Source organism: Macrotis lagotis, chromosome 1 (assembly GCF_037893015.1).
Source record: "Macrotis lagotis isolate mMagLag1 chromosome 1, bilby.v1.9.chrom.fasta, whole genome shotgun sequence".
In the NCBI taxonomy this organism is placed as follows: domain Eukaryota; kingdom Metazoa; phylum Chordata; class Mammalia; order Peramelemorphia; family Peramelidae; genus Macrotis; species Macrotis lagotis.
In genome coordinates, this window is record NC_133658.1 from 664,668,515 (window position 1) to 664,684,010 (window position 15,496).

General features: G+C 34.8%; 1 protein-coding gene across 3 annotated transcripts in view; it reads left to right on the plus strand.

Moving 5' to 3' along the window:
* STAT4 (signal transducer and activator of transcription 4) overlaps nt 1–15,496 on the plus strand; it is a 287,696-nt gene that overhangs the window by 253,708 nt on the left and 18,492 nt on the right. For 2 of the 3 annotated variants that reach the window (XM_074215477.1, XM_074215476.1), the window contains one exon: nt 14,279–14,362. The exons of the other annotated variant lie outside the window; for it this stretch is intronic. In XM_074215477.1, coding sequence (XP_074071578.1) covers nt 14,279–14,362 — 84 coding nt within the window. The remainder of the gene's footprint in view (nt 1–14,278; nt 14,363–15,496) is intronic. 3 annotated transcript variants of the gene reach the window in all.

Consider the following 15,496-nt stretch of genomic DNA (forward strand, 5'->3'; position numbering starts at 1 on the left):
AAAAGGATTATCAAATTATACATAATAGATTTTGCAGTTACAGGTGTAATCATCTTTTTTATTATACTGTTATGGAATTGCTTGTTTTATTCCATAAATTAAAATAAAATAACTAAAAATTATATATTAAAAAGAGCAAATGAACTCAGTCAACATATATGATAACATATGGGAAAATGCTTAAAGGGGGCGGCTAGGTGGCATAGTGGATAAAGCACTGGCCTTGGAGTCAGGAGTACCTGGGTTCAAATCCGGTCTCAGACACTTAATAATTACCTAGCTGTGTGGCCTTGGGCAAGCCACTTAACCCCATTTGCCTTGCAAAAAAAAAACAACCTAAAAAAAAAGAAAATGCTTAAAAAAGTATTTCACAAATATAAAGAGTTACATATGTTGGCCCATTTGTATATTCTACTTGATTCGCATTATTTGACAAGAAGCAAGTACAGCTGGATAGTTAATATATTTAGACAATCTCATGCTCACTCTTTTCATTTTTGTCCAATTGGCTAAGCCCCAACAAGTTATGAGGATCCTGGATAACTGTTTATAGTCCTGTGGGGTATAGTTTGAATAGAGGAAAAGCTTGCACATTGTTCTTTCCAAGGCACACTGGGGGTTGCAAGCTTCTGTCTCTGTGCTTTATTCTTCATTGGGAATGAATGTAGTCCAGGGTGGGGAGCATTATGGAGCTAGATATTCAAAACTTAAACTTCACAGAAAACTCACATATATATATATATATATATATATATATATATATATATATATATATATATATATATATATATATATATATATATTCCTGAAATATGTAACCAAGAATACTATTGGGTTTTGATACAATATAACAGATGGAAGGATTCCATAATTCAGCAAGCATTTGCTAAGAAAGTCCTACTATGTGCAAGATATTATGTATGGGGTACAGATACAAATACATACACACACACACACAGAGGTTATTGTCCTCAAGAAGTTTGCATTCAAAGAGGAATGACAGAATGTAATCAAAAAAACCCAAAATAAATAAATACAAATAATTTTGAAAGTGAGACACAAACAACTAGAGTTTGGGGAGCTCAGGAAAACTTCATTTAGGTGGTGAATTATCCTTTGCAGGGGTGGGAAACCACTTTTCTGCCAAGGGTGGTTTGGATATTTGTAATATCATTCACCTGTTATGTTTGGTTAAACATTTAATCAATTTATTCCTATAAAGTTCCTAGATTTATTGAATTTTGAATCTCACCTGTAGTTGCCACAGCAGCCCCAGACCAAATGACCTGAGGGCCTGCTGTTCTCCAACCCTGCTTTAAAATTCCCTGCTAGGAATTTTATAAAGCTGAGAGGGAGAGAAAGGCAACATTCCAGAAATGTAGAACACTTTTTACAAAAGCACAAAAGCAAGTAGCAGCAAATAGGCCATTTTGGTTTCAACATAAAGTATGTGAGTGAGAGTAACATACAATCAGTCTGAAAAGACTTCTAGAATCAGGCTGTAAAGGATTTCAAATGCCAGACAGAAGAGTCTGGTATTTTATCCTAGACAGTAGGGACCCTCTGAAACTGAGCAAGAGAGTGACATGGTCAAACCTGTGCTTAAGGATTCTATTAACTTGGCAGGTATATGAAGGCTGGACTAGAAAGGGAAAACACCAACAGGAAACTATACTAGTAGGTATCTAAGAGATGATATGGGTTGGAACTAAGGTGTATTTGCATATGTGAAAAGAAGAGAACTAAGTCCAAGGTATTGTAAAGGTAGAATTGACAAAACTTAACAACTGTTTGGATATATAAAGAATTAGGATGACTCTGAGCTTGTAAAGGAAATTACTAAAAGGCTGGTGAGGTCTCAACCAAAATAGGGAAGATAGGGACAAAAATGTATTGGGTCAAGAAGAGAGAAGATATTTCTTGGATAGTGGTGAATTAATAAAATTTTTACCATTGGGAAATTAACTGCACATCCTATTTGTCTAGTTTGTTTCATATATCAATAGTATCGATTAGTCATTTGAGAATTAAAAATAAGTTCTAGTCTTAGTTTTGATACTAACTGAATATATAATTTTGGTCAAAACCTTTAACTAGTTAATAATGTAGTCTTCTCTCTGGAGGATGAGGATAGTAATCACAGACACACCCTACCTCCCTAGAGTGATGTACATAAGATAAATACATGGACTATTAGGAAATATTCTATATTTGGCATGAGGATTAGGTTTGATCTTGCATGCATAACTTCAGAATTCTGAGTATCATGATCCATTTATCTAAAGAAAGGATAATAATAATACCCATGTCTCAGAGCTGTAGTGATGATCAAATGAGATCACATATATAAAGCCAGATTTGCAAATCTTAAAGCATTAGATGATCAACTAGGTGCTGTTATGGGTAGAATTCTAGGTCTCAGGTCAGGAAGAGTCTTCATGAATTCAAATCTAGTCTCAGACACTTACTAGCTATGTGATCCTGGGCTAATCATTTAACCTTTATTTGCCTCATTATCCTCATTTATAAAATAAGCTGGAAAAGGAAATGGTAAATCACTCTAGTATCTTTGTGAAGAAAATCCAGATGGGGTCACAAAGTCAGACATGTCTGAAATGACAAAGCAATAATAAAAGCACTGTATAAATGTCAACTATTATTATTAATAATAATTACTTTCTCTAGGTTCTATAGGATCTCTAGGTCTATAAGGTTTGAATTAGAAAAATCACTTTGTTGTCTTTTGTTTCTAAAAGCTAAAAATCAAAATGCAACCTGACTCTGCTGTAGCCTGGTTTTGTGTGTGGCTTTGACTTTTGTAATGAAAGAGTTTCAAATTCTTTGGAGAAAATGCAGAATCACTATTAAACCAGAGCCCTATCCCAAACTTCACAATAGAATCCATCAGAGCTGGAGGGTTTGCTGTCTTCTCTAAGATTCTGTAACTACCTAGGCACCCCCGTAAAATATTGTTTATCCAATAGCAGGAACACATTTCTTAATTCATTGAAGACAAATAAATTTTTCTCTATCCTGGGTTCTTTTCAACATTTATTTAGCATCTACTATATTCAAGGTGCTATTCTAGAGACTATCAATACAGAAATGAAAAGATATATATATATATATATATATATATATATATACATACGTATGTATGTATGCATATAATCCCTGATCTCTAGGAGCTTCTTATCTCATTTCAGTATCAGATCTGAACACAATAAGGTATCAAACATTTCAGATAGTTAAGGATGTCCATATCATTTCCCTGCTCAAGAAGCTTCAATCACTCCCCGTTGCCTCCTCATTTGATATTTAAAATCCTTTACAAAACCTCTCTTTATAGGATGAATCCACGTTATAACTTACTATTCACTTTGTGCTACAATGACAATATATACTAATATGTGGTTCCCTTCAGACAACTCCTGTTTCTATTTTTTGCAGATTGTCTGCTATGCCAGTTTCTTCTTCTCCTTACCTAAGTTCAAATGACACAACTTGACTCCTCCTTCCCATTATTAGTGCTCCTCTCCAAATAAATTTTTACATATATGTATATATATATACTCATTTATGAACCTTCTCCTTTTAAAAAATGTAAGTTTTTTAAGATAGAGACTGTCTTGCTTTTGTATTTATATCCCCAGTGCCTGGATTGATTAATTGATTAGCAAGGGTACCATAGAGTCAAAATGAAGTGCGAGTGAAATTCAAGGGTGAAGGGATCAATTGTAATCATGGTAACTGGAATAGTTTCATGGAGAAAGTAGACCTGGACTGGGATTTGAAAGAAATCTTTGTCTTTTGTCAACAGGAGGAATCTGTTCTTTATGGTGGAAAGCATGTATAAATGTATGGTAACTGAAGAGGAAAGAATGAAATTGGCAACTGATAAGCAGTCCAGTCTAACTGAAGTGTAGTGTTCTTTAAGAGTAATTTGGAATAAGTGAAGGTTGAAATCAGATTGTGGCAGGTCTTGACTACTAGGATATAGAGCTTTAATTTATTTGGGATGCATTGGGTGGAGGCGAGAAGGAGGAAAGGAGGAGTGAAGAATTTTGAAAACAAAGTCTTGATCAGACCTACATATTAAGAATGGTTTGGGTTTGGTTTTAGTTTAGATTTTTTAGGTGTGGTTTTTGTTTTGGTTTGGTTTGTTTTTGACTTGTTTGAAGTAGAGAAGACTGGGAGACATCAAAGAGAATTTGAACTAGGGCAGTGGGTGTGGACATGAGGCTATAAAGACAAAAGGTATCACAGTTATAAAATCAGTAGGACTTAATTGGATGGGTTGGTGAGAAAGAAAAAGAAAAAAAGTAAAAGGATCCTGGGCTCCTTAAACAAATTTCAGACTGAAATTTTTGAATAAGGACAACCTGCATATCACTAGAAGGAAAAGCATAAAATCAAGAATTTACTGAGACCCCAAACACTCAAGATGCTACTCTTTTGTGAAAGACCTACACAATCCTCTAGAACAATAGTGTCCAACTCAAAATTTAAATGGATCCCTGGAGCCCCCCTATTGAGCCTTGAGTTTGACTACTCTACCTAGACTTAGATTGCTAACCTGGGATTGGGGTTTTACTGAAAGAAAAATATCCCTGGGGCTGCTCTACGGTCAACCTCTTTCCCATTGGAGCTACTGCTTGGTCTCATAATTCAACATAATAGTGAATGAAGGATGACAAGTTCTGGCCAGCTCCATGGCCTGATAGTTGTTTCTATCTCTTTAGGATGTCTGATGGGAAACTCTAGTGGAAATCCACCTCTACTCTTCCCAAGGCTACCCTACCATTGCTTATTTTAGGAACCATAAAGTTTATTTGGATGTTCTGAAATTTCTTTTCATCTCTGTGGTTAAGAGGCTCCAGATCTTCCTATGAAGTAAACCCAAGGTACTTCCCTAACTTGGTTATGCTCCTCTGGAAATTCTCTAGTTTATCTGTGATTACCAGAACTGTACCGAGTAATCCAGATGAAGTTTGATGAGAGGAGAGGGACTATTACCTCACTGTTTCTAGAAGCCTTGCCACTTTTAAAGCACCCCAGGATTGTGTTAACCTTTTTAGCTGCCATTGACTCTAATTAAAATTATAATCCAATAAAATCTCCAGATCTTTTACAAGCAAATATTGTTCAAACATATTTCCTTTTTTTCTATGTGTGAAACTTATTTTTGTATTCAGATTTAAAGTTTTATATTTATTCCAACTTAATTTCATCTTATTGGAATCAATCCAGTGTTCTACCCTTTGAAGATCTTTTCTGAATCTGATTCAATTAGGTGTATTATCTATCTCCCCCACTTTTTAAATTCCATTTATCTGCTTGTACCACAATGACCCAGATGTAATCCCTGATCATCTCTTGCCTAAACTATTGTGATAGTTTCCCAGTTGTTCTACATCCAAACTCTTCTCTCTCCCACTCATCTTCCATTTTGTTGCCAAATTGTTCTTTCTTAGCACAGGTCTGACTATAGCAGAAATGTGGTCAAGAAACTTCAGTGTCTCCCTATTGTCTCTTTTGTAGTTGTAGTTCAGTTGTTTTTTTAGTCACATACAACTTTTCATGACCCTAATTGAGGTTTTCTTGGCAAAGATATTTGAGTAGTTTGTCCTTTCTTCTTTAACTCATTTTACAGATGAAGAAAATGAGGCAAACAGAGTTAAGTAACTTGCCCAGGGTGACACTAGTCCAGATTGAAATTCACAAAGATGAATTTTTCCAAACTCCAGATGCAATATTCTATGCACTGCAACACCTGCCTCTATTGACTCTAGGATAAAATAAAAACCCCTCTGTTTGTCATTTAAATGACTACAATTTGACTCGAGTCAACCTCCCTAGGCTTATTACACATTATTCTCATTTGCACACTCTCTGGTTCAGTTAAATTGGCCTATTTGCTGTTCTCCATAGACAAGATTTCATCTGCCACCCTGCACCCATCCATTGCCCTTGGGTCGATCTTAAATTTGAATTAATTCTGGTCTGAGGTTTTCCATGATTTGCTGCATCCCTGGAAAAATGCAGATGGTAAAAAGATAGGCCTTTATTTCAAGAAATTTTTGTAGAGCCACACATAAAAAAAGCATAAGATATATAGCACATCTTCAAATGAAATTCAAACTATTTATAGTTTTGTTTTAAAATTTATAGTTATGAAAAATAAGAAAAATAATATTACATTTGTTCTTTGTCCCCTTTTGATTCTATATCAGTAGATTTGTTACCTTTTTTACCACTTTGCATCACATGGTATAAATCTTTCCATTTCTTGTTGCAATCTTTGTATTTGCATTTCTTTATAGCACAATCATGTTCCAATATATTAATATGCCACAACTCTATAGTTTTTTCCAGAATTCCCAATCAAGAATATATAGGTTGTTTCTTATTTTTTGCTTTTTAACAATAAAGCAACTAGATTTTTTTAACCTATAGCTCTTTTCCACTCCCCTTTTTAAATAGTATATTTAGGATATAACCTCATCAATTACTTTCTCTTATTTTTGAAATCAATAGCATATTACTCTAACCAAACCACAATGTCTGTATTTTATCTTTGATAGTTGTTCCCACATCATCTTCAGGTTTTCTGAATCAGACTCTATTTACTTTTGTTCAAAGCTTTTCTTTGGGCTCCCCCTGTTGATAGAAAGTTACTGTGGTCCTTAGAAGAGTTTGAAAAGAATAATAGCTTATAGATTTCATTATTTTAACTATTATCCTTGCATAACAAGATCAGCATTATATTATTACAACTTCAAGAGATACAAGAACAAATGAGAAATTATAGGAACAGGTTTTAAGAGAACTGTAAAATGGAAATATGGGGTGAATGGGTAGAAAGGAATGAACCAGTCAATAAACACCTAGGGGAAAGGAGTCAAAGACCCCAGGAGACTAGAACAAATAGTCAGAAAGTGAAGGACTCAGGAACAGCAGTCAGGTACAACCTAAGGAAAGCAGAATGCCCTTTTTGAACATTCAAGTTTCAAGGATACAAAATCACCTCTTCTTTCATTTGAGCACGTGACCAGTATGTACAGCCTTATTTGAAAGGGATCCAAGAAGCAGATCCATTTCTCTTTGATTTACTGAAATTTCAGAGGAGGTTGAGGTATTGCTAGTTCCTCTTCTCTTTCCTTGATGAGGACTTCATTGTCAGCCCTTTCCTCTCTACTGCCCTTAAGGACTGGACCTTCTATTAAAGGAATCTGATTTCAAAGAAATGAAAGGGAGTTCTTTTCAAAAACGACTAAGGAGCCCTAGATTACAGAACTTTTTAAACCTTAAAGTGCTACATAAACGTTGGCTCTTATTGTCTTTGTTAGCTTAGGGAATGACACCAAAATTATTGTATCACATTGCTCTTACCCAGAGCACCCTCTGGAAATTCTCAGAATAGAGTTCAAATTTGGGTCTCCACAGAAGTTGATAAAAATATTCCCAGTTTCCATATAAGCATATGTATATGTCAACTTTAGAGCAGCCTTAATTCCATCCTGTAGCATATGCGGAGTCTCAACCTCACATTAGCACTATAAATCTAGAGGACTGTATGTTTCCAGGGAAGAGAATTGATTTGATTTTTTATGGAATTTAATAGATCAATTGTATTGTATTCTTTCGTGGGATAAAAGGATGGTTGTACTGTATCCAGTAGGGTTAATCTGAATGCTTTTGTGGGGAATATAAAGAATTCACAGTAACCAATGAATAATCAGTGCAATTTTCCTCTCTCTCCATTGTGCAACCAGGTGATGCAGAGGATAGTTTTGAGCCTGGAGTCAGGAAGATCTGAGTTTAAATACCGCCTCAAATATTTATTAACTTTAAGACCCTAAGCAAGTCAGTTAACCTCTATTAATTTCATCTGTAAAATGGAAACAATAATAGCATTTTCCTCCCAATGTTATTATTACACATTATTCTCAATTGTGAAGATCAAATGAAACAAACATTATCAGATGCTTAGCACAGCACATAGAGGACACTGCCCAAGAAATCCTTCCTTCTCTATCCAGGAAGCAAGAGATCAGGAACTGTCAAAGTCGTCCAGAAAAAAAAAAAGTCTCAAACCTCTAGAAGTTTAGGTTAACCATTTTTCTGATCATGCAGCTTTATTCTCCAAAGCTTCTGAGGTTGAGAAGTAACATCACATCCTCTCCAAGGTAGGATCCAGGATGTTGAGATTCAGGAAGTTTTCCTGTCAGGTCACTTGGGTCAAAGAACATATAACCCTGTATCCTCAGGGTAGACAGGAGTTCACTTCTTATTGCCAAGATCCATTCTCTCTGGTCCATTATCTCTGTTAATCTCTGGACTGTTCTTAGAAAAGGACAAAAGTAAAAAAAAAAAAGTAAAAAGAGAAATGTTTCCATTGAAAGATACCCATTCATTGCACAAAAGAGTGGTTCTGACCAATGGCAGTTAAGCAAAGTAAATCATCTTTAATGTCCAGGAAATAATCATCTATGGAGGCCGTCAAAGGGTATAGAAAGAAACAATCAAAAAATAAAACAAAGACTCACTAACATATAAATTTATCGGGTTAATGAGGTAATTCATCAACTCCCCTGCTAGCATCATCACTAAGGAAGTCATTTCCAGCCTCTTTAGAACTGTGATATTTATGGCTTGTTTGATTTTGGCATCCTATAGGAAGAATTCCTACACCTACTAGAAGATTTCTCTATCAAACCGTATCTCTCTGAAGGTGCCTTCCATGCTAAGATTCTATAATCTTCAAAAGTATTTATATGGGGCGGATAGATGGTGCAGTGGATAAAGCACCAGCCCTGAAGTCAGGAGTACCTGGGTTAAAATCTGGTCTCAGACACTTAATAATTACCTAGCTGTGTGGCCTTGGGCAAGCCACTTAACCCCATTTGCCTTGCAAACACCTAAAAAAGGTATTTATATGGATATGAATAATAGTCCCATTACTGTGATGGTCTCTTGATTTCATCCATGGGAATATACATTCCACAGATTTGGATAAACATCCTTCCATGACTTCTCATTCTAAGTGATTCTTGTCTATGAATCTACCCAAGGGACAGAGTACTAGATTGGAAGTCAGGATGATCTTAGTTTAAATCTGGTCTCAGACTTACTGTGTGACTTTGAGGAAATCACGACCTCTGTTTTCCTCAATTTCCTCAACTACAAAATAGGGATAATAATCTACCTCCCAAGGTTGATGAAGGATCAAATAGAATATTATTTGTAAAGCTGTTAACACAGTACCTGGATCATTATTATAATGGCCTTCATTCTCAAAGAGGGCCATATATATATATATATATATATATATATATATATATATATATATATGTGTGTGTGTGTGTGTGTGTGTGTGTGTGTACATGCATATATTTAATATTTATATATATCAAATCTATAATATTTATATATTCTCAAAGAGGACTATATTATATATATATATATTTAATAAAGACTTGTTCCCTTGCCTCTGATGTACACTTACCATGTGACCCTGAACAAGTCACTGACCCTCTCAGGGCCCTAAGTAAGTCTCAAAGACTATAAATTGCAGTGCAAGTATCCATCTGGATCTGAAAAGGTGGAAGGGGCGTTGCCTGTCCTAAGTACTCTACAGCCACAAAATCACGTAGGGCTAGTGTGAAAAAATGTTTCTTGCCAATGACCTTTGGGAGCTCACAATTTTGGTTCCTCAGAAATTGTGGTAGTTCATAATTTGCAGCCATAAAACATCACCTGAGGAGCACCGATGACAATATATATATTGTTTCAGGGGAAAGCACAGTAATATTGAAAGTACTATGAAATTTCCTACACATTATGTAGCCTGCTTTTCTCCTATTTAATTCTTGCCATAGTTCATTGTTCATCTTCAGGATGAATTCTTTTGATTAATTTGAGGACTCATTTAGGAGGCTCAGCAAAGTTAGGGGGGCTTAATGAACTTAATGCAATATCCTTCACCACCTGGAGGACCTCATCATTTGAGGGAATCCCTCTTCTATTTAGTCTCTTTGCTGAACATCCTCCATGATAAAGCATCATAGGTTCGTGAGACCTAAGATTTAAAAGTGGGGGAACCTTAGGAATTATCTAAGACTGCAATGTGCTCTATCAAATAAAATGCTTTTCTAGTCAAGAAACAGTAGGATCTTGTATGCTCTGTACTTTTCAGTCTCTAAAGATACGCTTAGACAGAGAATATTTGCCAAAACTCATTTATTCTCGTCTCATTTATTCATCAAGAATATCCCAGATAATCAACAAATATTTATTAAATACATACTGGAGGCCTCATGCCTGACACACAGGGAATCTAAGTATAAAAAATGTAACAATCCCTGCTTGCTTAGAGTTTACATCCTAGTAGGGGATATAAAGCTTAAATAGTACATGAATAAATACAAAGTAATTAAATACTAAGTTGTTTTGGAGGAGGGGTCTAGCAGTTGAGGGTGAGATCAAGAAGTACTTTATGTTTTTTTCCATCTCAAAAGAATAGAGGGACTCCATATGATAGAAGTAAGAAGGGAGAGTATTTTATCCATTTGAATTTTTTTGTTGTTGGGGCAGCTAATGGCACAAACAACGAGCACCAGACCTGGAGTCAGGAAGTCCTGAGTTCAAATGTGACCTTAGACACTAGCTGTGGGTCTCTGGGCAAGTCCTTAACCCTGTCTCATCTGTAAAATGAGCTGGAGAAGGAGATGGCAAACCACTTCAGTATCTTTCCTAAAAAAATTAAACAGGATCACGAAGAGTCAGAAAAGGACTGAAAATGACTAACCAACAACAAATGAACGAAGAGCATTTTGACCATTTGGCACAGTCAGTGAAAAGGCACAAAAATGGAAGATGGAGTGTTGTGAGTGAGAAACAGAAAGAAATAGTTTAATTGAATGACAGAGTGAGAAAATGTGATCGGTAAGGTTGGGACCAAGTTTATGTAGGGTTTTTAAAACTAGACAAAAAAAAAAGTTAATTTTTATCTTTTGGTAATAGGAAGGAACTGGAATGATGAGTAAGAGTTTGAGACATTCAGATCTGTACATACAGAAAATTATTATAGTAGCAGTGTGTAGGATGGACTGAACTGTGGAGAGATATGAAACAGGGAGAATACTTAGGAGAATGTTATAATAATCTAAGCAAGAAATCCTGAGGGCATAATACCAGGGTGATAAATTGCATGAGAAGACAGAAGGGGTCAGATGCAAGAGATATTGTGAATCTAATGAACAAGATTTGATTCTTGATTATTTACATGGAATGAGAGAGCCCAAAAATGATGTCATGGCTATGAACCTGAGAGACTAGAAGGATGATAGAAATAAGAAAAAATAGGGAAGATTGGAAGAGGAAAGGTTTTGGGTTAAAAAAAAATAAATTCACTTTTGAACAAATGAGTGTCCAAATATGCCAGTTTGAAACATCCTGGAGTATGAGGCTTAAATAGATATTTATATTTATATGTCATTTCCATAGAGATTATGGATAAACCCATGAGAACTCATGAGGTTACTGAAAAAGTGTGTAGAGAAGAAAAGAGGGTTTAGAACAGAATCTTAGGAAACATCCATAGTAAGATAGAGAAATATGTATGATAATTAAGCAAATGGCCTTAAATGAGGGTGGTCAAACAGTTAGGAGTGAACCAGGAGAGAGTAGATTAATGAAAACCCAGAGAGTATCTAAGAGAAAAGGCTGATTAACAGTAACAAATAATGAGAATGAGGAGCACCCCCCCAAAAAACTGTTAAAATTGGGAATTAAGTGGTAGTTAACGAGATGGTGATTTTGGTTGACATGTTTGGTCAAACATGTGACATTAGGTGACTCATTTAACTGCCCCACAGTTCTGAAAATGCTTTGTATGACCCAGGCAACTGGATGGTTCAGTGGATAGAGTGACAGACCTGGAGACAGGAGGAATCATCTTCCTGAGTTAAAATATGACCTCAGATTCTTATAAAATGTGTGAACCTACACAAGTCACTTTATCCTGTTTGCCTCAGTTTCTTCACTTGTAAAATGAGTTGGAGAAGGAAATGATAAACCACTCCAGTATCTTTGTCAAGAAAGCTCCAAATGAAGTCACAGAGAGTTGGACATGACTGAAATAACTAAACTTAAAGCCCTTTCTAGCTATAAATCTATGATCCTATTATATTTTCCTGATCATCTGTTTTTCAGTAATAATGTCTATGATTTTTTTCAGGATCTTCCTCTCTTTCAAAGGTCTTGGGAAAGCTATCTATCTATCTATAAATATATATACATATGTATATATATATATATATACATATATATATATATACATATATACCTATGGGGCAGTTAGCACTTTGAGATCACCAGATTTCTTCCTATTGAATTGTTAGCTCAGATTCTCCAGCTACATAATAAAATAAAATAAAATAAAAAAAACCATTATCTTTTGCAAATTAAAGTGAATTCAATTTCTCTTTATTTTAAGAATTTATTTTTGGAACTCTACAACATACTTCTTTCTCAACCCAAGAAAACTGAATATCGACATAAATCCAGGTTTTGGAGATCACTTTCCTAATTTCCTAATTGTTCTTTTCATGGATTCTCCATTTAAAGAAAAATCTCTTGTGTCCTACCAACTGTACAGTCAAGCATCCAGAGATCAGGATCTAGTTTTGAGTCAGGGGACTTCCTCAGTGGGGAATAAATCAGTGGAAAAGTCATCATGTTCTGTGTAACCCACAAAATCAACCTTTCCAGCCTTCAAAGGTACTGACTTGGCAGGGAGCTAGCTAGGGTGCAGTGACAGAAATGTGAAAACTGCTTCAGCTGGGGAATTTGAATTGTAAACCCCTATGTTTGCTCTTTGTCAGTAGGCCTTTGTTGATAAATAACATTTGGCTTAGTGGATTAAAGCACTGGCCCTGGAGTCAGGAGTAGCTGGGTTCAAATCTGCTCTCAAACACTTAATAATTACCAAGCTGTGTGGCCTCAGGCAAGCCACTTAACCCTGTTTGCCTTGCAAAAAAAAAGTTTAAGATGGAAGATACTAACAAATTTTTCCTTATTATAACATGACAATATTGATAATCCAGTCTCATTATGTCAAAGGTGCTCTGATAACCTTATTGTATCTATCAACACCAAAGATTACTGTTTACTATCCTCTGTATCATTGAAGATTTTGGTCAGTTGTTTCAGTCGAGTTGGACTCTTTATGGTCCCATTTTTGGTTTTCTTGTAAAGATACTGTAGTTGCCATTTTCTTCTCCAGGTCATTTGCCCAAACACCGCTAATAAGTGTTTGAGGCCATATTTAAACTCAGGAAGATGAGTCCTTCTGACTCCAGAGTTGGAGTTCTTTTCAATGAACTACCTAACTGTCCATTATAATGAAATATTTTATATTATAAATATATCATCATTGTCATTATGAGATCATAGAAATTAGGACCAAAGAATTTGAGACATCTAAAAATAACCAAACTAATAAAGTAAAAATCTAACACTAGAAGTTAGCAGTCAGTAAGGGAATTCTTCCTCATATTAAAATTCCTTTATGAGTTCAATTTTTAAATATTTTTTCTTTTTTAATAGATATAGAAAACATCTTGTAATCCTTCTTTGTTGCATATCTCCTTAGTCTTCCTTCTTCTGGGCCAAATGATTCCCAGTTTCTTTTACTTTTCACAATAATTTTATTTTAAAACAATTTTGCCCTCTTTTTAGCTCTTGGTATCTTGTCTCTTGAAAGATAATGAACTCAAACTGGACTGATGCTGAGTAGGATGGTGGGGTAGCTGGATAAAGGGAACTGAACTCACTTCACAGTTTCCCCATGCTAGACTTCTCTTGATTCATCATCAGGCTTATTGCCTGATATTAAACAATTTCATTAACATTCCAATGTTTCTTTCTGCTGTGCTTATACAAAATCTTATCTTGTAAAGGAATGTATACAGTAACTAGATTTTCAACCGATTTGTGGACCAAAGAAGACATTTATTTATCTTCAGCTAGAGTCTCCTGTGAGAAAATAAATCAGAAAATTTAAACATCTGAAATTATTATATTTTTAAGATTCTTGTATTAATATAACAATGACCATTCTTCTTAAGAAGCAGGCCAAAAAAAAAGCCCTCACCTTCCTCAATAATTTAAAGAATTTGCTTTCAGTTTATACATTTAACTCCAGCTGGATGTTTGTATGTTATTAGACTAAAACTAGTGTGCTTATAAATTTAAGTATGATTTTCCTCCTCAGGGTCCTCACATGGTAACTGAAGAGCTTCATTCTATAAGTTTTGAAACACAGATCTGCCTGTATGGCTTGACCATAGATTTGGAGGTAAGCATTTGCAAGTATTATTAGCTCATGATCACAAAGTCATAAAATCTGGGAACTTCATGGAATTTTAGAGAATACCTGGTCATTTTTAAGTGGAAGAAGCTAAGCCCTAGAGAGTAAAAGTCACACAGATCTTTGAGAACAGTTTTAAAATTTGTTTAGAAAAATGCAACCCTTTCTAGATATTTAGGATGTACCTCAAATTCAGTCTCCTAAAGGTTGTAAACGTAATTTTTTCAACCAACCAACCTCTCTATTTTTTAAATCAATACCAGATCATTTTGATGATTGTTGTTTTGTATTATAGTTTGAGATCTGAAAATAGTTTGAGTACTTGAGTACTTGAGATCTCCTTCCTTTTCACTTTTTTCATTATTTTCATATAAATTTTTAACTTATTTCTCCAAATGAATTTCATTATAATTTTTCTAGCTCCACAAAGTAATTCCTTGATAAAAATTAATGGTACAAACCCAGTCTCTAATACTTATCTGCATGGCCATGTGTAACCTCTATGAATCCTAAACAACTGGAGTATTTTACTGTTAAGCCAGGAAAGGGTTTCTAAATTGCTTTGATGAAGTGTTCACAGATTATTCATATATTAAAATCCCCAAATAACCTATACATATTAAGTAAAAATGTTTTATAGTATTGTGTGAATGGAGACTTGTATTTGCAGGTTTGCTATGATAACAATAACCTATTGTGAAGGTTATGGGTCATAAAAGTTCACAAATTCATATCAAAGGGGTAAGGGTTTTCTTCATTTTCTTAGGTAAGAATTCAGAAGTGTTTAAGATTTCTATAATGAATAAAGTCATATAATTGATACATTCATGGTTCATTGTTCTAATAACTCCATAATTTTCTTCATTTAATTCAATGAGGAAAGAATTAAAAAAGTTAAATATGAGTGAAAAGAAGGGACTTAAATTAGTCAAGATCTTATGCTATTTTAACATAGGAAGGAAAATTCATCTTGGGAACAACACCTTGCAACTGACAAGAATCAGTTTTCTTTTTACTAGTATGTATCAAACATACATTTATTCCTATAATTTACTTTGAGTCTATTCTCAATTACTAAAATGTTACTGCAATATGTTATAATCATTCACTCATTGACCCAAC